General features: G+C 36.6%; 2 protein-coding genes and 1 long non-coding RNA gene across 6 annotated transcripts in view; 1 reads left to right on the top strand and 2 right to left on the bottom strand.

The window, feature by feature from the left end:
• The window catches only part of LOC125245657, a 31,670-nt gene extending 13,354 nt beyond the window's left edge, over window positions 1–18,316 (top strand). The window contains exons 2-3 of one of the 2 annotated variants that reach the window (XM_048156346.1): window positions 13,524–14,904; window positions 17,131–18,316. In XM_048156346.1, the coding sequence (XP_048012303.1) occupies window positions 13,729–14,889 (1,161 nt within the window). In that variant the 5' untranslated portion in view covers window positions 13,524–13,728 and the 3' untranslated portion in view covers window positions 14,890–14,904; window positions 17,131–18,316. Of the gene's footprint in view, window positions 1–13,479; window positions 14,905–17,130 lie in introns of those variants that run through there. The other variant, XM_048156356.1, reaches the window with a different exon arrangement.
• The window catches only part of LOC125245430, a 1,350,402-nt gene that overhangs the window by 340,265 nt on the left and 983,499 nt on the right, over window positions 1–26,638 (bottom strand).
• Window positions 2,835–7,458, bottom strand: LOC125245978. 3 transcript variants are annotated; one of them, XR_007179658.1, is made up of 7 exons: window positions 6,871–7,458; window positions 6,464–6,546; window positions 6,297–6,354; window positions 6,131–6,172; window positions 5,808–5,883; window positions 3,723–3,791; window positions 2,835–3,429 (listed from the first exon to the last, which is right to left on the bottom strand). It is a non-coding gene; the product is annotated as an uncharacterized LOC125245978 (long non-coding RNA). The 3 variants fall into 3 exon arrangements; XR_007179660.1 differs by lacking the exon at window positions 3,723–3,791 and having other exon boundaries at window positions 6,871–7,457; XR_007179661.1 differs by lacking the exons at window positions 2,835–3,429; window positions 3,723–3,791 and adding an exon at window positions 5,269–5,464 and having other exon boundaries at window positions 6,871–7,457.

Genomic DNA, 26,638 nt, shown 5'->3' with positions numbered 1-26,638 from the left:
TAGCGACAGCTGCCGAAGAAGTCACTGGCCGCTGGAGATGCCGCCGGAAGTGCCGCTACGAGATGCCGATGCCGCGGCCGCTGGAGATGCCGCTGTAGGGAGAGCTGCCGAAGAAGTCCCTGGCCGCTGGAGATGCCGCCGGAAGTGCCGCTACGAGATGCCGATGCCGCGGCCGTTGGAGATGCCGCTCAAGCGACAGCTGCCGAAGAAGTCCCTGGCCGCTGGAGATGCCGCCGGAAGTGCCACTGCGAGATGCCGATGCCGCATTTTGCGCCAGCCCCTGCTGTTGAAACGACGTTGATCTCCGACGTTGATCCGGCATCAGTTTGCTCATCGGGGTAATGTTGAATCAACGTCAGACACTCCATTCAAATCTAACGGAAAATCGACGCAATTGGTTTGCTTACCGAACGTTGAAACGATGTTGATTTTCGGATGGTTGAAACGACGTTGTAGAATCAACACATATTCAACATAAAATCGATCTAATTGATTTGCTTACCTAACGTCGAAACGATGTTGATTTCAGTTGAATGAAACGACGTTGTAGATCAACACGAATTCAACATGAAATCGATCTAACTGGTTTGCTTACCCAACGTTGATGTTGATTTCATATGGGTGAAATAACTCTATACAATTAACACATTTTCTACTTATTTTAAAAATCTCAAACACTTAATACTAAAAGATAAGCCTGTTTACAAAATAATCACACATCACATTCAGTTAACATTGCTTTAATATTTAAAAAATACAGGTACAAATAGCCTACATCCTTAGAGCATACAAATCTTCTATACAAGACTAACATAGAAAAGGCATTTACTCTCAAATACACACAAAGAGGTATACAAGTTAATTATTAGCTATTATAAATAGTCTCAAGCTACAAATTAAAAGCAATATTTACTCAAGTATAAAACTGGTCATGTTCTTTTGTACCAAATGTGTTATTTTTATTGGAGCACAAAAGGAGATGTAAGGCAGAACATCAAGAGACTGACACCTGAGTCAGAATACGCCATCAGTTTCTTTTCTTGCTGTGACTGAGACTATATGACTCTCTCCTTTTGTGTTCAACAAAAATAAAGACATATGGGTCACTAGATGATTTATAAAGAAATCTTACCCTTAAAAATGGAGGACAGAAGAATATAGACGATGAATTGGTTTTCCTTTGCAATTAAAATGTAAGTTCCTTGCTCTTGTAACAGGAATGTAAACTCATCAGGGGTGAAAAGGGTGACAGATGTAACCCGCAATTTCAATACAATGGACAATAAAATATATATTTTTAATTACTTTTTTAATTTAAAGGTTTATGAATATTTAAATTTATTTCATAATTATTATTGACATTTATATCAAAATTAAAATATTTCATCTTTATCTAAATGTAAACTAGTGTCAATTCATGAAGTGCCCCAATGATTTAACGGATTCACTCCTGTAATTGGATAAATGCGAACGTCACTCCTGAAAATTTGCAGTGCAGGTGGTTCTCTAGCAGCATAAAAATAAAACTGAATACAGAAAGCAATGTGCATATTTATTATAATATTGCTCATTTAATATAAGTCTATAGCCCCCAGCTGTTAGAATAGCGACTCAATTATGCACATTCTGTATTATATCTAGCATTATTGTAGTGAAACTGAGCAACTGACAGTGGAAGGTGTAGACAATATTTCAGTGAAGTCATCAAAATGTTTTAGGAGTTGAAAACTTAGTTCCTTTCTCTCTCAAAAACACAACACAACAGTTACACCTTTTAAATTTCAGAGTGTCTATTTCAATAAAGTGCAAATAGCGTCCCTTGTTGGCAAACGCTATTTACACTAGCTTTTAGGCCACTCAAGTTTTAAAAAGAAGCACAGACGGCAACATCTTCAGTGACACAGCAGTATCGAGTAGGGAGTTCTGGCTTTTGATGCAGGTTCAAATCTGCCTTTTGCTAAGCTCACATTTATTTTCAATAAAAATGAAAATAATGTTCTAAAAGCGGAACTAAACTGAACGAGTGTTTAATAATATTAAAAATGTTTATTGGGTAGGGTTAGGAGAAGGTGTAGGGAGGGTTTTATTCTACCAATAAGGCAGCATCCATTTAATCATTTTAATAAATACAATCATTTACACTCTATATTATTGCATCCTGTTAATGTACAAAAATACTGAGGTGCAAATAGTATCTGCCAATATTAAGTAGGCCTATAGATAGCATCTATTTACTCTTATTGCAAAGAATTGATACTTTACATGGTGTAATAGAATCTATCACTATTTTCACCTAGTGTAAGAAAATGTGCTATTGTCACTTAGTGCAAATAGCCGCTGCCTTTAATTTTTTTCATTGCAGGTGCACTAAACCTATTCTACAAATCACAAATTAAGAAATTCATAAGCTCAATTTTTTTGTAGATCAGTAAAACTTTGGCCAATCATGCACATTTCTTTGTGTATGATTTTGTGAATCACCTACACTGTTTGGCTATTCTCATGTGGTAACATTAAAGAAATATTAAGTGCTAGCTAAAAACAAACAAACAAACAAAAACAGTTTGTAATAAAAAAAAATCATACATAAAAGAGACTTGTATCCCTTTAATATAGACTAAAATACTGAATGTCAAATAGTAGCATTTATAATAAATATTTAGCTACTGTTCATTTCTTGCCAAAACCATACTTCTACAGCAGTGTTTCTCAACTCCAGTCCTCGGGACCCACTGCTCTGCACATTTTGTATGTCTCTCTTATATGACACACTCAATTCAGTTCATGCAGGCTCTCCTAATGAGCTGATGATCTAAATCAGGTGTGTTAAATAAGGGATACGTACAAAATGTGCAGAGCAGTGGGTCCCGAGGACTGGAGTTGAGAAACACTGTTCTACAGTGCATGTAAATTCGGGGTGGTGCAGTGTTGATTACTGATTGATTAATAATGACAAGATCAGATTGTCAGATTGTATATCTTTACATTTTGAATATATTTGTTAAAATTTGAATTCATGTTAATAAAAAAGATACTGCAAAGTGTGACATCATATCAGAACTGTTACAGTGTCTGAAGAACACGGCTTAAATGTGAGCATATGAATTTCTTAATTTGTGAAATAGGATTTGTGCACCCCCAATGAAGAATTTGAAAAGGTGTAGCTGTTTTTGTAACTGGAGAAAAAAGTTCTTTCAAAGTCCTTTCAAATTTTTAAATAAAAAAATAATTTACTGATGTATGACTATTCTTTAAAATTAGAAATCCCACTGTCACAGGTGCTCAGTTTTGCTATAATAATACCCGCACAGAACATGGTAGTAATCAGCCATCCATTTAAAAGCGGAGGTCTTTGTGGTGTACTGTTGGTACATCTGTCCAGGCCAACATCTGATGTCCTGATGCCTTCAACTGGGGATCCCTGAGATCCTGCAATAGAAATAGTACAGATCAAAATCATACATCATACATACCCATTACAAAGTATCTCATCTGGTAACACAAATTATCATTCCAGGTTTAGTTTAAGTTTAGCTCAATATACAGTATTTGTGGCATGATAATGCCCAAAAGAAATTATTTCAATTCGCCCCTCTGAATATTCCTCTAACGTGGCATTTTGTGAGAAGACCAATGACCTTGTCACGTCTTCTTTTACATTGTAATTTTCATATAAGAGAAATAATTAATGCAAAATATGAAACATCCATGCATTTACAAACCTCATTTGGATAAATACAATGGTGGAAATCTTGAATCAGTGTTACACAGGAAAGCCTGTCAGTGATGTGCTGTAAAGTAAAAGGAAAGACACGAATAACACTGTAAAACTGTGTTTTCATAGTGGGTCCTTTTATAATAAAGTCATTATATTATGTTTTTAAAAGATCTTGTTAATTTTGTTTAATAATATGAACAATATTAATAGTATTAATAGTAGTAGTATATATAAATGCTAGAAAAATTTCACCATGAGCTGTTTGCATGTAAATGAACATAATGGGAACAGAAAATAAAAAAAACAGCTCCATCTGAAACTTTTCAATCAAATCAAAGGAGTACAAGCTCCTGTTCTAAAATTATAGTACACAAGACACACAAATGAGAGGTACAGTCTCTCCCTAATCTTACAAAATAACAACCATCCTGACAAACACATGTTGTATGAAGACTAGAGTTGGAATAAAACACCCCTCCTAATCCTCACATATCATATAAAGTATTTCCCCTCCTCAAGTCCATATTGTTCTTTCATCTTCAGGAAGCCATCTTTCAGCCTCCATGCAGAGCTACATTAGGTTAGGTTAGGAGGTAGAGCTACATTAGGTTAGGACAGCCTTAAGAAGTTATTTATGTGACTCATAGAAATTATGTCAGTTATGTCATATGGGTAGGGATAGGTATCGTTACAGTTCTAATGGTATTGCTACTGTTAATTATTGATCGGGTACTTCAACGGTATTCTTATCATCTCTTTTTATTATATACAAATTAAGAACATAATTAACTTTGCTTTATAGATGAAATCAACTGAAGATAAAAGACATTAAATCTCTCAAGATCTCAGCAGAGGAGGATTAAACAACTCTAAACAACAACTAACACCGTGTCTACACCAGACATGACTTTTTTTGTGTCGCGCCTCAACAGCTAAAAGCTGACCGACTGTTGCAAAGTACTTGGTCTACGTCCAAAATAGAACAGGAAACCAGCTTACTGTCAGGAATTTGTTGTGTTGCGTCACTCCTCATCCAGTGTAGACAAAATCACAGATTATAACAGGTTCTATTATTAAACATGCTGAGAAGATGTTACTGTTTATGTGATCACAGATATATCGTACATCACAGCACACATGAGCTTTGAAGCAGTCTGTCTCAATCGAGATGTGTTATAGGCTGCCCACAATATGCGCGGCAATATCCATCGGCAACTGTAACAGATTTTAGATTTTTGAATTTCATCTTGGGATTTCAAACAGAAACAAGATTTTTCTTAACCAATCCCCCCCCCCCCCCCCCTAGAAAACAAGAAATATTTTATGTAATTTTAATTATCTAGAAAAAGCATTTTGATTTAACAATTTCTAGATATTTGGAATATAAACAATACGAAAATATTAAATAAGAAAATCTTTTTTTGTAGTGCAGGACATTTTTAAATATATCTCTGATTGTGTTTGTCTAAAAGAAGAAAGTCATATACATCTAGGATGGCTTGAGGGTAATGAGTAAATCATGGGATAATTTTCATTTTTGGGTGAACTAACCCTTTAAGGTCTTTTTTTTTATCTTTGGTTGATTTCATCTAAGGCTGTGGCTGGAAGTTTTTCACTTTTTCTGTTGTTGTTTCTTTCCTTCAGTAATTCTGCTCGTTAACAGCAGGACTGGTTTATGTCACGTGACAAGCATTGATAATGACACAAGAGTGGGTAACTTCTGTCCACCTCGTCTATAGGCAAGGACTAAAATAGAGAAATTTCATATGAATTAATATTGATTCTGGAATAAAAATGTTTTTTTTTTTTTTTTTTTAAATCATAAACAAATTGCGATAGGTGAATCGATTTTTTTCCCCCAGCCCTAACATCTATATAGCAATAATGAATAGTGCGTGTAATTTCTCCAGTACCGACGGCAGAAACAATAATGTTCAAGCTTATCGATACTCTGGTCTTTCATAATTTAGCCCTGGGGCCTGTTTAATACCATGTTTCGGTACCCATCCCTACATATGGGTGAGTTCATAAGGATGAAAGCTTGAGTCAATCTCTTGATTTGTGACTGTGCAGCTATTGTGAAACTCACCATCTTCATGTATCAAGTGTGAATGGCATCTTGTCCTGAAGAATCACAGCTCCAAACGCTAGAGATTACATCTCATCTGGTAACAAGAGTACAGCCATAACTCTAATGATATCTTTACCCCCTGATATTGCATTGATGATATAAATTCAAACACATTAGAGGCTAAGAGTATGAGCAATGAGTAAGCTGCCCAGATTTCTGTCGAAAATAACTTACTTGCCTAAAGTTGTCGACCCCCTGGACCACAATCAGCATTTATAAGTAAAAAGTATTTAAGAATATATCATTAAAAAATGCATGCACGTATACAAATAAATAAATACCTTTGAGTGGAACAGTATGGCGTCTGTCACTGGCAAACATAACTACAAATAGACAGAGAAATACAATAAAATAGATTAATGACCATGATATCCTGTTATCATAATAGTTAAATAAATGATTATAACTACAAGCATTATAACATTATACTTGTCACGTATATGTTACCTCTTTTAGCTGATTATTTAGCCTACAGGCCTTTCAAGAACAACCTCACTGAAACAACCTGGGGTTAATGATTTTAAAATGTGAGACTTCTTTTAAAGACATGTAAAAATCTTACAGACCCACAACTTTTCAACAGTAGTGTAGTGAATGATTGACGTTTTGCTTACAATAGTCATCTGGTTCATGGCCTTTGACAGGAGGTCACTCAGCTCTGCTGGGGTGCAGCAGGCCATCAGTATGGAAGGATCTACTGTAGGAACATAACATGCAATTTGTCACAGAGCCAACCACATTTATTACAGGTTTATTACAAGGAACCAAGCTAGAGCAGAGGTGGAAAGAATAAAATACATAATATTAAAAAATAATTTCTTAAGTTAACAGAATTTATATTTTTAGTATTAGAATTCACTATTGTACATACAGTGTCACTTACGTTTGGATGTCAAAGCCTTCTTAACTAATGCATTAAAAATAATTTTACAAAAGAAAACTGCAGATGCATGGTGATATAGGTAAAATATATTGTGAAATAAATGCATTTTAAAGTATTTAATGAGCTTTCTCAGTTCACCTGTGTTTCCTCCAGAAATGCTGCAAACTTTGTAATTTAGCCTTTGTTGGAGGGGGTTTTCTGTCGTCCCTGAAATTACAGAACAATTTTTATCAATATTTGTTTACCATTAGAGATCAAACCGTGTTTGAAATAGTTTCAGCTAATATTCGCGCTCATGTAAGTGACGTCACCGATTAACGGTACAGCCAGCGCATACTTTTAGGTTAAATAAATAAGTAAGTTTACCATCATTCATTGATAATATGCCAGCAAAACATTAACAAAGCTATCAAAACATCTCATCTACACATAAAGATGAGATTAAAAGCCCAAACTTTCATTAAACAAGGGCTCAAAATATAACGTTAGAGTTAGCCAACCGCTTCTGAAAACGGTTGAGATGCTAACGGACTTCTTCAAAGACACTAAATCATTTCTTTTAAGTAAATATTCAACAGAAGTGTGTCAGTTACACTTAAGAAAAGTGTCAGGAACAGTTTTATATATTATGTGTGTGATTTTGTGGACTAAACTTAGCTAAAATCAGTGAAAACAACAGCGAGACGGAGGCTTGCTGCTTGACGTTTCCCCGTTTCCATGGCAACTCAGATCCGCTACAGCATTTGAAAGCGATTTGAACGTTCAACGCGCACGCGCATTAAAACGCGTCACAGTCATGCAGCATTTACAAACATAAACATATAGAATTATAACATTACATACAATTATTAAATCATGAATTTAAAATGCATTTTGTAGCTCTATCGACCCATTGTGCAAAATGAGAAAGTGAAACTTTAAAAGAACTTCTTTATATTTTTGGAAAACGTGCTTGGAGTATTTTTATACCAACACTTTACTTTTGTTATATATAAAGCCAGTTTTTTGTGCTTTTCAGATTCCCTTTAACTGTAAAAAAATAAATAAAATAAATGTACAATATATTAGATTTTTTCATGTCCACTACAATGGGCACCAGGACGGAAGCAACAACAACAACAACAACAAAAAACATATTTTAACCATACAGTATTATGAGCTAGAGTTCAAACACAGTATGTGAACTAGCGTTGAAGATTTTGAACTTAACTGAAACAATGAGCAATGGCAATCAGAATGAAAAAATGTAAGATAGGATGGAGTCTCAAAAAACATTTTGATTCTTTTTGTTGGTCGAGTGGGTGAATTGAAGTAATATGTACTTGCTGGTTTTGATAAATATGTGTTTGTGTGATTGATTGCATATAGCATCCAGGCATCAGTGTGTGTGTGTGTGTGTGTGTGTGTGTGTGTGCTTTGTGTACACTCATAGTCATTTCACATTCGTTGTTTCACAATATTGTCTCTTGTTAAAAACTATACATAACATGATTCATGAATAGGCTATATTTTTTAAATATATTTTTACATATGTACACAGGCCTATTTATGCATGTAACATGAAGATCAATTTTGTCAAAGATCAAAGCTTTATGTTCTATACATTTTTACATTTTTAAAATATAAACAGTATATATATATATATATATATATATATATATATGAAGAGTTTGGTTCCAAAACGCGATAAACGCCATTTTCAAAAAATTGAGTTTCCGCCAAAATCAGTATTGTATCTGGGTCGGTATTGAAAAGTCATTTATTAATTTTGCGCAAAATGCGATATCCGTCGTGTTATTCTGTCATGTTTTCTCCATTTCTTCCCAAAATGCGACAAACGCCAGTCTCCTTTTTGTGCAGAACGCGATATATCCGCTCTCCACCAATCACAGCGCACCATTCCACACACTGTAAACATTAAAGGCTTTTTTAAAAGCCGTTTTTAATACCAATGTACTCGGCAAATGTGTTTATTTAACCGTGCGGTGGCGCCAGATACTCTTTAATCGGTAATGACAAATAATTCATAACATGAACAAGATGACCATTGGAGCGACGGCTGAATGTATTTTTAGTAAATTGGCTGAATATAAGATAAATATTGGCAAAGTTTAGACTCTGTCATACATGTGAATCAACTTACTTTGTTGTGTATTTTCAATTTGAAAAATAACTTTTATACTGATGGATTAATTGCATTTTGAAAAAAAAAGTGTCATGGATTTATTGCATTTTGGGGAAAAAATAATACGTTTTTATAATAAACTTTTTAAAATCAAAATGTAGATTTTAATTTTTTATGTTTTTATATCCAAAAGATGCTATGTGAAAGTTTGAAACAGAAAATAGGGGTTTTCATCTTGCCAATTTTTTGGTAAAGAAAACTACGGTGGCCCAGTAGTGCACAACACAACGAAATTAAAAAAGCAAACATAAGTTCACAACACAACGAAATCGAGACACAACACAACAGAATCGAGCCACAACACAATGGAATAAAGCCACAACACAACGAAATCGAGCCACAACACAACGGAATAAAGCCACAACACAACGGAATCAAGCCACAACACAACGGAAATGCTCCCGACCACTAGGGGGCTCTCAGAGCTCGGTAAAGTTAGTTTTCCTTGCCACTGTTCTATAGAGTCGGCAGTAATATCAATACCACGATTAGTTTAAACAGTATGTAACCACTGCATATCGACATGAAATATTAATTCAATATCACCTACGTGCAAAATAGCTTCATATTTAGGCCTATACTTGTGAATGATTTGACGCGCTACCACGGCGCATGATGAAGGGAACGTCTGCCAATCCCACTAAGTGGTTAAAACGTATAATTTGTATTCATTAAAATTACTTTTAACATTTAAAAACAGACATATTCAAATTCCAAAGCTTGTCAGTATTACCAACAGGAACTAACAACCTTTGGAATTTGAACATGTCTGTTTTTAAATGTTAAAAGTAATTTTAATGAATATAAATTATACGTTTTAACCACTTGGTGGAACTGCGTCAAATCATTCACAAGTATAAATATGAAGCTATTGTGAACGTAGTTGATTTTTAATTAATATACCATGTCGATATACAATGCTTACATACTTAAAACTAATCATGGTATTGATATCTTTGTAAAACTGTCGACTTTATAGAACAGTGGCAAGGAATAGTAATATTACCTAGCTCTGAGAGCCCCCAAGTGGTCGGGAGCATTTCCGTTGTGTTGTGGCTTGATTCCGTTGTGTTGTGGTTTAATTCCGTTGTGTTGTGGCTTGATTCCGTTGTGTTGTGGCTTGATTCCGTTGTGTTGTGGCTTATTCCGTTGTGTTGTGGTTTAATTCCGTTGTGTTGTGGCTTATTCCGTTGTGTTGTGGCTTTATTTCGTTGTGTTGTGGCTTGTTTCCGTTGTGTTGTGAACTTATGTTTGCTTTTTTAATTTCGTTGTGTTGTGCACTACTGGGCCACCGTAGAAAACACCTTTTTACTCAAAATAATCAAAATGGAGTTATTGCGTTTTGGAACCAAACTCTTCATATATATATATATATATATATATATATATATATATATAGCTCTGGAAAAAATTAAGAGACCACTTAATATTGATTTCTGAACTTGGAGTGGTCTCTTATTTTTTTCCAGAGCTGTATATACATATACATACATATATATATATATATATATATATATATATATATATATATATATATATATATATATATATATATATATATATATATATATATATGAAGACTTCAGATGCAAAAGCCTCTAAGTGCCATCTGAAATTTTCTTCTAAAATGAGCATTTTTATCAAGCTTATATGTTTATGTTCAGTTATTTCACTTTAATGGCAATGAAAAGGACCTATTAATTGCCATTCAAGTGAAATTACTGAACCTACGAGCTTGATAAAAATTTCAGACGGTACTTAGAGGCTTTTGCATCTTAAGTCTTCATATTAACAGTGTTTCACATATATGTTGCATTCATGGTTTTCATTAACGCTCCTTCTCGTGTGTTTATGACCTGCCGATACCGTTTGAGCAATCTTCGGTAGGCTATGCTTTCATTTAATTTTAAAATGGATGCATCGGACAAGAAATCACGGAAACTTTGAGGACTGCTCATTTTATCAGTGTCAGAGTAAGAGCCTGCTAGATTTTGCTGCTCATTTATGTGGATTTATTATAAATAACCACTGCAATAAACTTGTTTCGTTTACTTAAATAGGGTTTTTATAACGAATTAAAATTATATCAGTAAATAAGTCAAAAGACATGCACGTCCTAATAGTGCACGCAATGTCCGATTCCTCTAACCAAGTTTCAACATATATTAGACGTTATGATTTCGATCATATGCGTCGGTGTAGCTATCTGTTGATGAAACAACCTCATTTCGACATTGAATCGATGTCATATTTTTGACATAATAACGTTCTGATGTACCGATCAAATAGTGAACGTTGAATCAACATTGAAATTTGATCGCCGACTGATACTGATCTTTACAACCAAAAATAAACGTTGAATCGACGTCCGTTTGCTATCTGGGTATGCATCAACGTCACTTTCCCGCCGAAATCGCGCTCCCTCAGCTGGACTGAGTGGCAAAAGAACCTGCTACGTTACTGGATTTAACAGGGGAAACTGCGAAAACACGAGTAAACTAACGAATTACACTAAAGCTTGGAATTGAATGTGTTCCTTACAACTTGTCAAATAAAACTGATCCATGAATATCGACATGCAGCGAGTCGTGTTTCCTGACTTATATGTGCCTGATTTCGACGGCGGGGAAATACATAAAGCAAATCTGCCTGTGAATATTTTATATAACTACAATAGAGGTAGGTTTAAATCCACGTAATCACTTATATCAATGTTATATCGTCATATTGTCCAGCCCTAAAACATATATAGTTTTATAGTATAGTTTTTGTCAGTGTTGTTTATTGAAAAACACCCAATTATGCAGAATATAAGATGGAAAATATTTAATTGAGTTGTCAACATAATATATAACAATACAATATATATACGGTATGATTTTACCTCAAAATCCAACAATTTGACACAAAATGATAACTGCAAATCCATGTTTCTCTGCCTGGAGTCGAGCTATTTCTGTGAATTGTAGTGATCCATTAGCTTTTTTTCCCTGTTGCTTTCTGCAGTTTTTAAATATATGCCTCAGGTTTTGTGTCAAAGCTATTTGTACAGTCAATCACAAAGCTCTTTCCCGTTTTGGATGTGTTTTGTGTGTTTTTCGCGACATTCACGCTGAAAACCAAAGCTGCTCTTAAAGGTGCTAAAGAGGACGTTTTGTTTTATACAATTTTGCAATATTACTTGAAACTGTCTTTACTAACTGATAAAAGAGTATTTATTAGGTGCACTGAAAGGAATAATATTAATATACATCATCTGTGCACGAGGTAGGGCCTTAAAAACATCAGCCAATCGTTTACTCGATCATCGTGTAAAAGATTGGCCCTCTGGCTTGTCAATCACTGCCGTGACGTTCCTTGTGAGAGACGTGCGCTGATTGGCCCTCTGGCTTGTCAATCACTGCCATGACGTTCCTTGTGAGAGACGAGCGCGGCTGCGCGCTCCAGTAACTTTCTACACTCTACAGGCGCCGCATGCAATGTTTTTGTCCGGAGACAGGAGTAACAACTGCAGATTATGAGTCACCTGCGGTGAGTCCGACATAATGAATCCACTAACACGGTACAGCGAATGCCGGTGGTAAACACTCGTGTTCCAATACTCGAGTATATTCCAATATAAACGAGTTTTTGGAGGCGTTCCATCGAAAGGAGGGGGGTTGTTCTTAAGCATGCGCTCGTTTAAAAAACTCAGTAACAGTCTTTGGTTTCTCAGTCGACGAAAAGATCCTCTTTAGCACCTTTAAGGGGCTCACACACCGGACGCGAAGCTCAGCGCCATGTCTTTAAAATTCGAACGCATTGTTTTCCATTCGGCACCTGTCTGCGGCGCCCGCAGCTACGTCTCAAAAAACAATAGAAAACAATGCGTTCAAATTTGGAAGACGTGTTGTGGCGCTGAGCTTCGCTTCCGGTGTACGAGCCCCTTCAGTCCTTTGCCACTCAGTGGACATGACCGCAGTCGCAACGGTCGACGGTGACGTCACGTGCATACCCTCTATATGGAATGACTAGATTAATCGAGATTAGCATTTTTGTGCGCAAGCTATTTTCACAAAGCAAACTCGCAAGCAGAAGGGGGTGGGGATTATGAGCTTTATTGGGACCAACCACCTGGGGGCGATCGAGGCGTTTTAGCTTCAGTTTTTTACAGGAGTGTGGTAGGCTTGCTGTACACAAACTTAACTTAAACTTAACTTATATCAATGTACACTATATTTCTTTACTTTATATCATCTATAAGAAATATTGTGATATGTAGATTTGTCATACACCCCTACCTCAGGCTCAATAAAAGAGACTTGGCTAAGAAGTTAAAATACCTTAAAGATGATGTTATTTTTAGTCTTATGGTAAGAAAATAAACTGGTTTGACCATATTATACCATTTCAATTATATCCTTGGGTAACTTGTGTAAAAAAAAAAAAAAAATAGTTTACATAATGCCTTTGCTGTGCATGTACTGTTGTGTGTTTTATATGTGATATGATTTAACAATTGTATTCAGTTTTGATACATTTTTTATTTTATTTTTCAGATTCCTCTTTTAATGTGATTATTGTTCATATCACCAGATATCTTACCAGTTCCTCCCTGAATTTTTAGGTTCTTGGAGTACAAGGCAGGGCAACAGACAGATGTCACACAGCCAACTATAACGTCGTCGTTTACACAGAAAGTGCAGGTGTACAGCCTACATTCACCAAGACAACAAGCCATCAGTAAAGCCATTATCCAAGATTTGATAATTGGGTGTTGTCTGCCACTGTCACTTGTGGAAAATGGACATTTTAAACACTTTCTTGAGATTATGGACAATAAGTACACACCAATCTCTAGAAGAACAATTTCTGAGAAACAGATACCAGTGTTGGTAAGGACAGTCAAGGAAACTGTTTTAAAGAAGCTGGAGACCCAGTCATCTGTTTCTTTAACAACTGATCTCTGGTCTGATCGCAAGCTGCGCTCCTTCCTTGGAGTGACTGCCCATGTGTGCAACAAATCGAAGGATTCAGATTCCTATGCACTCGAATCGTACTTGCTGGACTGTAGGCATTTTACAGGCAGACATAGTGGGGAGCGAATTGCTTCTGCCTTTGAGGAGATCACAGAGGAATATGGTATACGTCAGAAGATAAGTTATATCATCACAGACAATGCTGCTAATATGAAATGCGCTTTCAAAGTTTACATGCCACAACAACAGTCTGATGACAGTGAGAGTGAGGAGGAGAATCTAGATGATGAACACTTGTGGGAGGACATGAATTTAGTGGAAGACACAGAATTACCATGGTCATCAGGTGAATGTCTTTCCTGCTTTGCCCACTCTCTGCAGTTAGTTGTGAATGACGGCATGAAGGAGGTAAGGGCCATTTCCCGCACCATAGCCAAAACATCACGGTTCACGACGCTGTTACATAGCAGCTCACAATTTAAAGAAAAGTTTGAGGCTATGTTTGACTCTAATAAGACCATTCCAGCAGCAAACACCACTCGCTGGAACAGCACGTTCAAACAAGTACAGGCCCTCACAGCTCTGGACCACAAATCTCTAAATGAAATGTGCAGTAAGGACTATGAGAATGTGATGTTTAGTGCTTGTGAGTGGAACCAGCTGAAGGAACTGAGTGCAGTTCTTGCTCCATTCTCTGAGGCAACAGACCAGACAGAAGGGGATAAATCAGTTACCATCAGCATGGTGGTTCCAACTGTCCTGCACTTGAATACACACCTACTCAAGATGGAGTATACCAGAATGCAGTGCCGGCCATTAGTTAAGGCCCTCCGTCAGTCTCTGGTGAAAAGATTCTCTGGAATCTTTACCAAAACAAACATGGCCAAAGAGAGTGGAGGAGAGGAACCTTTTAGCCACAATGTGTACTTCTTAGCTACCATGCTGGATCCACAGTTTGGCTTAAGTTGGGTGGATCTGGATGTTAACAATGGGGGAAACTCCGAGATGAACTGAAGAAGACACTAACAGGTTAATATACAGTAAATTCTTATCCAGTGAAGACAACAGTCTTGTAATTTGCAAATGAAGGGTTCAGATGCAAAAGCCGCTAAACGCCACCTCTGTCAAAAATGAGATAATGACATTGAGCGAATGCTTACGGCACGTAGTACACGTTCAACAAATCACGTGCTTCAAATCCTCTAAATCGCAGCATCAGCCCATTCAGAAATATCGGTTTGTTGGCAAAAGCCTCTAAACGCCACTTCCCTTTGGCAGCAAAAGCCGCTATGTTCCGAGAACCAATCAGAAGCCGCGAATCGAATCATATGATTTCGAGCGGTTTCAATATAGCGGCGTGCTGAGGAGATTTTTTTAGAGTCAGATTCAGATTGAGATTTTTAAAATAAAAGATGGAGTACGATGAAATGGATCAGCCTGTCCTACTAACATTGAATGGCAGAAGAAAACGTTATTTACCTCAAAACTCTGCCTGTCATAAGGCAAAATAGCCTACAGTGGAAATGGCTTGGTCGCAATTGTATCATGCACTCATAACAGTTATTCGCGCAGTGCCGTTACTTTGAAGGAATCGGATTTATTATACATCAAACAACAGCTCTATTTCGACAAAGACAAAGTCAAACAAGATGCTATTCTTCTGTCTCATATGGAAACTGTGCCATGTAAACAGAGGAGGCAAAAAGTGGAGGCTGAATAGAAGAGACGTGTTAGATCCCTGTGTAAAGAGGTTTGTCTACTGTTTAGTTAAAATGATTGTGCTATCATCTTTTTCAGGGTTTCTAGTTGCATCTTTAGTGATTTTTCAACTATTTACTATGTCTTGCCCCAAATAGGTGGATTTCTAGGTTTTTGCAAAATAAGCACAAGTGGATTTAGCTGGTTTTGACGCAAAAGAAAATCTAACTCGTTAAAAACCAATAAATTGTCTAGAGTGACATTTTTGAAAAAAAAGTTATTTTATTCACTAGCTAATAACCTTATCATTACCTTTAAAATGAAACTCCTGAACTTGATTGTAAAAGCCTGGTAAAAAATGCTCATTTAAAAGAAAAGAAGTCTGATGGATTTAGAGGGTTTTGCATCTGAACTCTTCAAATCTTAAAATGTCATACATTTTTTTAAATAGTAGTCCTTGAAAGGCCTTAAAGTTTAATTCATGGGGTTTTAATTTTTAACGGTTTATTTTTGTCATAAAACAACCTGACTAATTGCCTGTCATGGTCACCTGTAGAGATAAATCCAAGAAAAGTCTAGTACTTGCCTATATACTTAAGTAAAAAAGTAAGGCAACATTTAGATGTATTACAGTATACTATATCTGACCTAAATAAATATACTGGTCATACTAGAATAATTTAAGTAACTTCTTTCTAAATCTTACTAATCTTATTAACCTGCCATATTCCTACCTAAAACTGACCTCTGAGTCTGCACTGGAACAAAGACCCTGTGCTTAAAGGGATAGTTCACCCAAAAATGAAAATTTGATGTTTATCTGCTTACCCCCAGTGCATCCAAGATGTAGGTGTCTGTTTCTTCAGTAGAACACAATTGATGATTTTTAACTCCAACCGCTGCCGTCTGTCAATGGTATAATGCAAGTCAGCGGGAACTCGATTCGTGAGGTCTGATCGCGCTCTGACAACGGCAGTGATGTCTGGCACTCATTGGAGTCTATGCGCGAGACATCACTGCCGTTGTCAGAGCGCGATCAGACCTCACGAATCGAGTGATGAATGCCGTTGGACATAGTGGTGTATTAGAGGTAAAAAATGATATAAATACTGTTCGGTTTCTCGCACAAACCGATCGTTTCGTGTCTAAGGACATCAATGTGACGTCACGAGCCACAGGGTTTAATTTGGATTTGTCTGTCGTGTTTTATTTACTCTTATAGTCCAAGTTCCCGGTGACTTGCATTATACCACTGACAGACGGCAGCGGTTGCAGTTAAAAATCATCAATTGTGTTCTACTGAAGAAACAAAGACACCTACATCTTGGATGCGCTGGGGGTAAGCAGATAAACATCAAATTTTCATTTTTGGGTGAACTATCCCTTTAAGTTTGTATTAACACATAATGCTCATTTAAATAAGAAATAAAGACTTGTCTAAAAATCATTCTTAAATTATTTTTAAATTTGTCCTAAAAGTATAAATGTAACTCTCTGATATGTGCAGACATTCTATCTCTTTACATCTAACCAATTTATTATGTTTTTGCTTCTCAGACACTTTGATCTCAGAGGTGGAGAAAATAAGCAGTGAAGGAGAAGCAACTGACTCAGAGGCCATGAATGTGGATCCACCCAGTGATTCGCCACCAGTCAAATTCCCGCATCTTCTGTCCCGCTACAAGGCTCACAAGAAGCGCAGCTCAACAACCCAGGATTCAAGTATTGAAACACAGATAAGCAAATACTTTGACGTCATCCATGATACAGATACTGACACTGACAATGCACTCTCCTTCTGGGCCAAAAACCATGACAGATACCCTCAACTCCACAATCTGGCCATGAAGGTGCTGTCGGTCCCTGCCTCCTCTGCACCAGTGGAGAGGGTTTTCAGTAGAGGGGGCATTATAATGAGACCCCATCGTGCACGTTTGGGTCACAAAATGTTGCAGTCTCTAATTTTTCTTAAATGTAACCAAACACTACTTTAAACAAATTTCCCATTGATCATATTTGATTTTTTTTTTTTTTCGTTAACTATAGCTTTATGTTTATCCTTGGTGGCGAGCTTGTTAGGAGTGTTTTGCCACTGCAGTTCATTCAGGTTTGGCATATAATGTCATCAATGTTTAAGGTTCTCCCAATTACAATTTTTGTAATTTTATGGCTGAAACACCTGCATTGTGTTAGGTGGATGGCAAACCATGGAAAAGGAGTTCTGAATAAATGGTTAAGTTAATTTCAGCTCTTAAGTGTTTGTTCGCATTTATTTGCTTATAGAAGAAAAAGATAAATTCCCACATAACTGCAATGCCTTTTGATTATTTTATCAAAACTTCTCTCTTACACACCCACACACACAAGAGAAGTGCCAATAGTATGCATATTCCTCATTTTATCATAAGTGTGTCATGCAGTGTGGGGACTTGCACTGGTCTTGGTCTTGACTCGGTCTCGGCTTGTCTTGGTCTTGGTCTTGACTTGGTCTCGACCCTTCAAAGTCTTGGTCTTGTCTTGGTCTCGGTTTAGGTGGTCTTGACTACAACACTAACTGTTGGTAAATTAAGGATCATTTGTGTTGGATAAAAAGTGAGTTAACTCATCATCAACATGTAAATGTAGTATTGAGCACATAAATCTCAGAGGAAACTTGAGTCTTGTACGGATGTTACAGGGACAGGTGATCACGTGTGTTTATCCGGTGGAGAGAGGCTGATGAAGGAATGATGGCATCAAAGGCTTTGAGTGAGTATACTACAGAAATAAATACAAATCTATTTAAATATTAACTTGTAGTTTATTTTAATTACTGTAATTTCAAACAAAGTTATTACAGCACTTCTGATTCTTGATGTCGGTATGTTTGCCTGCAAGGCAAGGTGATGGCGGCATTTGTGGGGAAAAGAAACCAGAATAATGACTGAATTTATATGTTTGGGTGAACTAGCCCCCAAATAGAAACTGTATGTATGCATTTATATTATGGTAGTATCTTGAAAAAGTAAACTTTAAGAAATAATCATCTTTATTGAGTGTTTGTGCCCAAGACACTAACAAAAAAGGATTTACAAAAATCACATTTACATTTATTTACAGGTTTGCTTTTGGCAGATGCTTTTATCAAAACTGACATACAGTGCTCTTATTACAGGGATGATCCCCATGGAGTAACCTGGAGTAAAGTGGGTAACGCTTTAGATTACAGCCCGGAAAGTACTAAGTAATTACAACAAATTTACAGCGTAACTTTCAATAATTATAGTGTAACTATACAGTAAGCATGTGTAAGTATAGGGGAACAATATGTAAAGTATTGGGAATAAAGGGGTAACAACCAGGAAAATAACAAATTATTTATACTGTAAATATTTTATAAGGGGTACGTATGACATATAACTAAGGGGTAAGTATGACATTACGGGCCGTAAATTAAAGTGGAGCTTGTTACCCTCTTGTTTCATGTAGTTACAGGGTAAATATAACATTACGGGCCGTAAATTAAAGTGGAGCTTGTTACCCTCTTGTTTCATGTAGTTACAGGGTAAGTACGACATTACGGGCCGTAAATTAAAGTGGAGCTTGTTACCCTCTTATTTCATAACACAAAAAGGATTTTAGGACAAAAAATAAATCTTCTGGGAACGCTTTATAATGCAAGCTCACGTGTTCCTAAAAGTCGAAGCATCAAACAGCACATACAGCAATAACTACAGTAATCCATACGACCCTAATGGATGAATCGATGTCTTCTGAAGTGAAACGATACGTATTTGTAAGAAAAATACCAAATATTTGAATATTTTTTAAAACTTTCGACCAACTGTCTACTGCGCGTGCATGCGAGGGTTGAGAGTTCATGCTTGACGTTACTTGAAGCGTGACGTAAGCGTGCCAAGAAACTCACGCAGATGTTGGATGCCGTCAGGTTTTTTTTTATTTATTTATTTTTTTTAGTAATGCTCACAACAAAATACACAGAATAACAGATAATGAGAATGATAAACAAACAAGACAGAATAACAGAGACGGCAGTTCTCGCGTGAGTTTCACATGAATCTCCCATGAGAACATCATGAAAGCTTCACGTTGCTCATTAATATACTTCGTCAAACGCAAAGTCGACTCTCATGCAGGCGCTGGTGATAGTTGGTCGGAAGCAAAAAGATGAGTAGCCTAAACCATGAGAAAATTTCGGGGTGTACTGTATTTTCTTATAATACAGAACAGCAATGAGTCTCCTTCTTAAGATTCATCAGCTGAGAAACAAGAGCAGGAGGAAGCCAAGCGAGAAACAACAACAACCAAAAAATGGACAAAACTTGTTACTTTCCGTCAGGAAATGAAAAGTTGATTTAAAAAAATGAATAATAAGTGTTGTAGACCTGTTTTTAATAAAGTTGTTTTTCAAATAAAGGTTTCGGAGTCAGTGATATCAGATTGTTTGCATTTTATTAATTACTTACCCTGTAACTACATGAAATAAGAGGGTAACAAGCGCCACTTTCATTTACGGCCCGTAATGTCATATTTACCCTGTAACTACATGAAATAAGAGTGTAAAAAGCTCCACTTTAATTTACGGCCCGTAATGTCATATTTACCCCTTAGTTACATATCATACGTACCCCTTAGTTATAAAATATTTACAGTATAAATAATTTGTTATTTTCCTGGTTGTTACCCCTTTATTCCCAATACTTTACATATTGTTCCCCTATACTTACACATACTTACTGTATAGTTACACTATAATTATTGAAAGTTATGCTGTAAATTCATTGTAATTAAGCAGTTCTTTCCGGGCTGTAATCTAAAGCGTTACCATAAAGTGTCTTGATTAAGGACAGTGACGGCTGCGGAGATCGAACCAGCAACATTCTGCTTACCTTTAGCCCACTACACCACTACAATAATAAAGCTGAAAAAAAAAAAAAAAAAGGCATGTAATTGTAAAAATGTTGAATGAAATATGGCAAGAAACTGAATGCTGACATGAATGAATTTTAAAATGTTTTAATCTGTTTAGTCAGTCATGCTGATGGAGAGCTCATGAATGTTTGGAGCAGACAAAGCAGCAGCCAGATTGTCCCGCACATCTTCTCCCACTCCTGCTTCAAGGTTGTGAGCTTCAGGGGTCCATCATCATCTTCCTCATCCTCTGGATCAAAGACATCCACATTGAGAGGAGCAGCAATGAGAGACATTATAGATGGCAAAGGCAGGCGAAGGTGTTCATCAGCTGCTTCATCAGAATAAAGCTGCAGAATTGGCACAGCTGTGTTGAGATGGCAGCAGGGCTGAAATTATGTGATTGTAAGAACAATAAGTTTGAATAAAGCTTTGTTTCATGTGTTGTTGACTTGTATATGTATTTATTTATTGTGATTGTTACTTTTATTCATTCTATAACTCATTTATGTTTCCTATTGTCCGTAAATAAAATATATTTATTTTATTAATTCATGCATTAATTCATTGCTTGACTGTAAATTGAGATGTTATTCTATGAAGAGCCAATCAAGCCAAAATTCATTCTGGCACTCTCACACACATACATTCTCCTCTCACATACATACATTCTCCTTTTACATACATATATATTCTCCTCTCACACACATACATTCTCCTCTCACATACATACATTCTCCTTTTACATATATATTCTCATCTCACACACATACATTCTACTCTCACATACATATATATTCTCCTCTCACACACATACATTCTACTCTCACATACATATATATTCTCCTCTCACACACATACATTCTACTCTCACATACATATATATTCTCCTCTCACATACATTCTCCTTTCACATACATATATATATTCTCCTCTCACATACATACATATTCTACTCTCACACATGCATGTCTGAAGAAAATATGTGTGTGTGAGAGTAGAATGTATGTGTGTGAGAGAGAGTATGATGGAAACGGAAGGAGTATGATGGAAACGGAAGGCAGGTCAGGCGCGATCATCACGTGATGTTCAGCTTCTCAGCGTTGCCCTGCCTCGCCTACTTGATGCATTTTATCTATAAAATACAGGTTTGTGTATGTTTTATTTCTTCTATAAAATCGTTGCTGTGCTGTAAATCATTTTATTTAATGCAAAGCAAACTACAGGGATGCCATGTCAGTTAACGAGTATCGCATCCGTCTTTCGGATGAAGGAAACACTTGATGCCTTGCGTAAAATTATCAATTTATTCCCAAATATACTGAATATAAATACTTTGGATATTGAAATATGTTCTCAGAACTGTGCACTGATTGTTTATGGGCAGGTTATGGAAGCAGCCAAAGCATCTTTCGGCTACGAGTGAGACGGAGGGCGGTGGTCTGAAATGAGTTCCGCCGCCGAATGCGAGCCCATCAACGGCAGGAGAAGCAGCATCGTTACGGTGGAAACAGGACGCGACTTTTGATTACACATGAATAACTTTTAGACCTAAATGTATCATTTTTACTTCTAATAGGCTACTTCTAATGTTTGTTAAATATATTTTTAGGCATGGTAAAATCTATATAAAATAAGCTGTAAGAACTGTATCGAAAATAAAACTGTCATAAACCAGTGGTTGTGTGGAGTATTTTACACATGTTTAGATCAGTCATTCCCAACTGGGGGTACGCAAAAGATTTAGATTTTGTTTGGTTTGTTCATTCCTGTCGCTGGGACATTCTAAAACACATAACTTGTACAGAAAAGCAGATGAGCCTAGAATATGAACGCAACACGTTTAATTACGTTAAGCATTTTCCTCCCATAAACGAGGATTAATGGATTAAATTAAATAAAGACAGTGACATTAAAAGACCAAACTTAGTCAACACTATACTAATAAAGAATACTATATAGAATAATTGTTTTGTGCAGAATTTGATCTTTGATCACTTAGTAGGCTACATTAAGCGACGTTAAGCTTTTTCTTTATAATGGTTTTCTATGGGAGGAAAACGTGTAATTAAACGAATTGCGATTATATTTTGGGCTCATCTGCTTTGCTGTACATGTATGGTATATTAGTATGATGTTTACTTGGTTTGGTCATTTAATATCACTGTCTTAGTACAATAAGCCATATTCTATGGGAGGAAAATTCTAATTCTGGGCTGAACTGCTTTTCTGTAGTAGACTTTATTAGTATGATGTTTAGCTACTAAGTTTGGTCTGTTAATATCACTTAGTACATTGAGCGTTTTAATGTCCCCTGTCGCTTAAGTGTAATAGACTTGCTGAGTGCAGTCAGTCGCCCCAGCTTCACCCCAACCTGGCGCGTTAATCGCTGCAAATGTGTATATTTACAACATGATTTTACAGCATTGAGTATTGAAGCCAAGCACATGCTTTACTATTGAAAATAATGGCCAATCAGAATTGTTGTTAAACTCAGCTCAATATCCATCAAAACACTGAATAAGTTTCTTTTTAGTGCCAGTTTAATAAGTCCTATGCTCACAAATCCTCTCATAAAAAGCGTAGTTGACACATTGTAATTTAAAGATTTGAAAGACTTTGACTTTTCCTACTTTAGTGCATAAAGTGCTTAACTTTATAAGCCAATAAGTGCTTATCTACCGCCATCTACTGGTTATAGTGGCAGCCTATTTTTCGTGTCTTTATTTTTAAATAAAAGTGTTTGTTTTCAATCAAATGTTGGATTTCCTACATCTTGAAACTTTCAGTTTTACAAATGGGGACAATCTCTGAAGGATGAATAATTTTTTTTTTTTTGTCATCATATTCAAAATAACATCTGAAGTGCTGGAATGTCCAATTACACTGTGTTTCTTATTTAAAATTTCCCAATATCTTCAAGTCTGAATTGTAATCAATAAAACTGGTTCATTGGTAAATTACGTAATTGTTACAACTGCATCTTCAGAGCACTTGATTGGCAAGATGGCGGTAGGCTGCTCAGGCGTGCTGGTTGCTCTACTACTTTACACACTTTTTGTAAAGTTTACACTGCCGGTTGAAATCTTTCATACTAAGGGCACAATTTGTAATACCATCTTAAACAACTGGTATGACAAGGAGGCGTATTGGAATGAGCAAACAAACAAGATCAATGGCGTCTTTGGGTACGGAGAGTACACCTTGGCTGTTACACTTGCAATTTCAAATCGTTACCATCAAAGAAGAAAACGCAAAGAAACTCTTTGTAAGAAATCAACAAACAATGCCATGATAATATGCATTTGCCTACTTTTGTCGGGTGACATCCATCAGTGCCCTGGTCCAACTGGCCGAACAAACAGAGCAAACCTTCCTAATGCGCCTACTTGTGGCTCCAGTGCGTCTTTGGCGGCGGTGCTCCCAGGCGCCGAGCTGAGATGGTCCGGTGGGGTTGGCTCTTGCGCAGATGGTGTGCTGGATCTGCAGCAATTTGCGTCCGCAGAGAGTGCACCTGCAGCTGCCATTGTCAGCTCTGAGCTTGGTGATGCTTCTATGCGGCACTTGGGCCTGGACGGTCCGGGGCCAATCACCCGGAACGGATTACAAAATCGTACAATATGTTAACTGGTCTTTCAGATCATAACATGGTGCTTATAACAAGAAAATTAACCAGTAAGCGATTTGCAGCTTATTCCGGAAAAAAGGAGTTCATTGGCATTCCAAGGAGCAAACAGGATCAATTTTACTCTGCAATAAGAAATATGAACTGGGACACTCTATTATTGGACAATGAATTGGAAATAATTAGTCAGAAATTTACTGAATGCTTACAAACAAAAATTAAGGAATTTGCAGTGACAGTTAAACATAAAAACAGAAAGTGTTCACTTCAACTGGGGTGGAAAAAAACCCCTAGGAGAAAAACCCAGCGTGCTAACACTGGGAAAAAAGTCCTAGGAGGGAAAAAACCCCTTGGAAGATATATATAATATATGTAAATGGATATGGAGATCAAAATCTGAATTATACATTTTTATTATAGAGATTAAAAATAGATTATATATAAATATATGTAAGCGGATACGGGGATTAAAAATCTGAATTATAGATGCAGCCAGAACTGGATCTGTAGGCCCATTGTCTCCTGGGCTACGTTGTAGTCAGGTCCAGACACAGGTTCTCCATCTGATCTGGATACGGCCTGGATCCAGCACCCGGAAAACCTCAGGATAAGCAGAGAGACAGATATTAGCGTAGGTGCCATTCTTATTCTGATGTACAGGTATATCTAGTGTTATAGGAAATGTTCTCGGTTCCGGCCGACCTAATTATTGCAGCGTAACAATCCTTTAACGGATTTGAAAAATGTAAATGTATTGATAATGTGTTATGTGTATGCAAGAGCAAAGAGATCTGTTTTTAGTCTAGATTTAAACTGTCAGAGTGTGTCTGCTTCCCGAACAATGCTAGGAAGATTGTTCCAGAGTTTAGGTGCTAAATAGGAAAAGGATCTGCCGCCTTCAGTTGATTTTGATATTCTGGGTATTATCAACTGGCCTGAATTCTGAGATCGCAATAAACGTGAAGGACTATAATGCATTAAGAGCTCACTTAGGTACTGGGGAGCTAAACCATTTAGAGCTTTATAAGTAAGTAGCAAGATTTTAAAATCTATACGATGTTTAATAGGGAGCCAATGTAATGTTGACAGAACTGGGCTAATATGGTCATACTTTCTGGTTCTAGTAAGAACTCTAGCTGCCGCATTTTGGACCAACTGTAGTCTGTTTAAAAGCCGAGCAGAACAACCACCCAGTAGAGCGTTACAATAATCTAGTCTTGAGGTCATGAATGCATGAACCAACTGTTCCGCATTTGTCATTGAGAGCATATGTCGTAATTTAGATATATTTTTTAGATGGAAGAAAGCGGTTTTACAGATACTAGAAACATGACTTTCAAATGAAAGATTGGTATCGAAGAGCACACCCAAGTTCTTAACTGAGGACGAAGGTTTAATGGAGCACCCGTCAAGTGTTAGAGAGTATTCAAGGTTTTTTCGTGAGGAAGTTTTTGGTCCAAAGATTAGGATATCAGTTTTTTCTGAATTTAATAATAAGAAATTTCTTGTCATCCAGTTTTTAATGTCAGCTATGCATTCTGTTAGTTTTGTGAATTTGTAGGTTTCGTCAGGGCGCGAGGAAATATAGAGCTGAGTATCGTCAGCGTAGCAGTGAAAACTAACACCATGCTTCCTAATTATCTCTCCTAAGGGCAGCATGTACAGAGTGAAAAGCAACGGTCCTAGTACTGAGCCTTGTGGTACTCCATATTGAACCTGTGATCGATACGACATCTCTTCATTAACTACTACAGACTGATAACGGTCAGATAAGTACGATTTGAACCATGCCAAAGCAATTCCACTAATGCCAATATAGTTTTGGTCCTGACACGTGTTGTCTAACTCCAATAGAGTTTAAAATGTCTGCAAATGCCAATCCAAATGCGTCTTTATTATTATCTACATGGATATTAAAATCACCAACAACAAGGACTTTATCCGCAGCCAGTACTAACTCTGATATAAAATCAGCAAATTCTTTGATAAAGTCATTATGGTGCCCTGGTGGCCTGTATACAGTAGCCAGCACAAATGTCAACTTACATAATGTTACATAAAGCACCATCACTTCAAAGGAATTATATTTGAAATTCTTTTGAATGATTCTGAATATATTACTATAAATTACAGCAACACCTCCCCCTTTGCCTTTCTGTCAAGGATTGTGTCGATAATCATAACCTTGAGGACTAGATTCATTTAAAGTAATGTAATCGTCTGGTTTTAGCCAGGTTTCTGTCAAACACAGCAAGTCTAGTTTATTGTCTGTGATAATTTCATTTACAATAAGTGCTTTTGAAGAAATAGATCTAATATTCAGTAACCCAAGCTTTATCATTTGTTTATCTGATTTATCTGTGATTTTCATTTTTTGAACATCAATTAAATTTTTACCCTTAAAAGGTTTCGGAAGTTTTTTGTATTTACTAGTTCGAGGTACAGACACAGTCTCTATGTGATAATATCTAAGTGAAAGAGTTTCTATGTGCTGTGAATTATTTGAGTTCTGTGACGTGAGGCGGCTAG

The sequence above is a fragment of the Megalobrama amblycephala genome, linkage group LG1, assembly GCF_018812025.1.
Source record: "Megalobrama amblycephala isolate DHTTF-2021 linkage group LG1, ASM1881202v1, whole genome shotgun sequence".
In the NCBI taxonomy this organism is placed as follows: domain Eukaryota; kingdom Metazoa; phylum Chordata; class Actinopteri; order Cypriniformes; family Xenocyprididae; genus Megalobrama; species Megalobrama amblycephala.
Note: the sequence above shows the minus strand (reverse complement) of the source record. Positions and strands in the feature narration are given on the sequence as shown.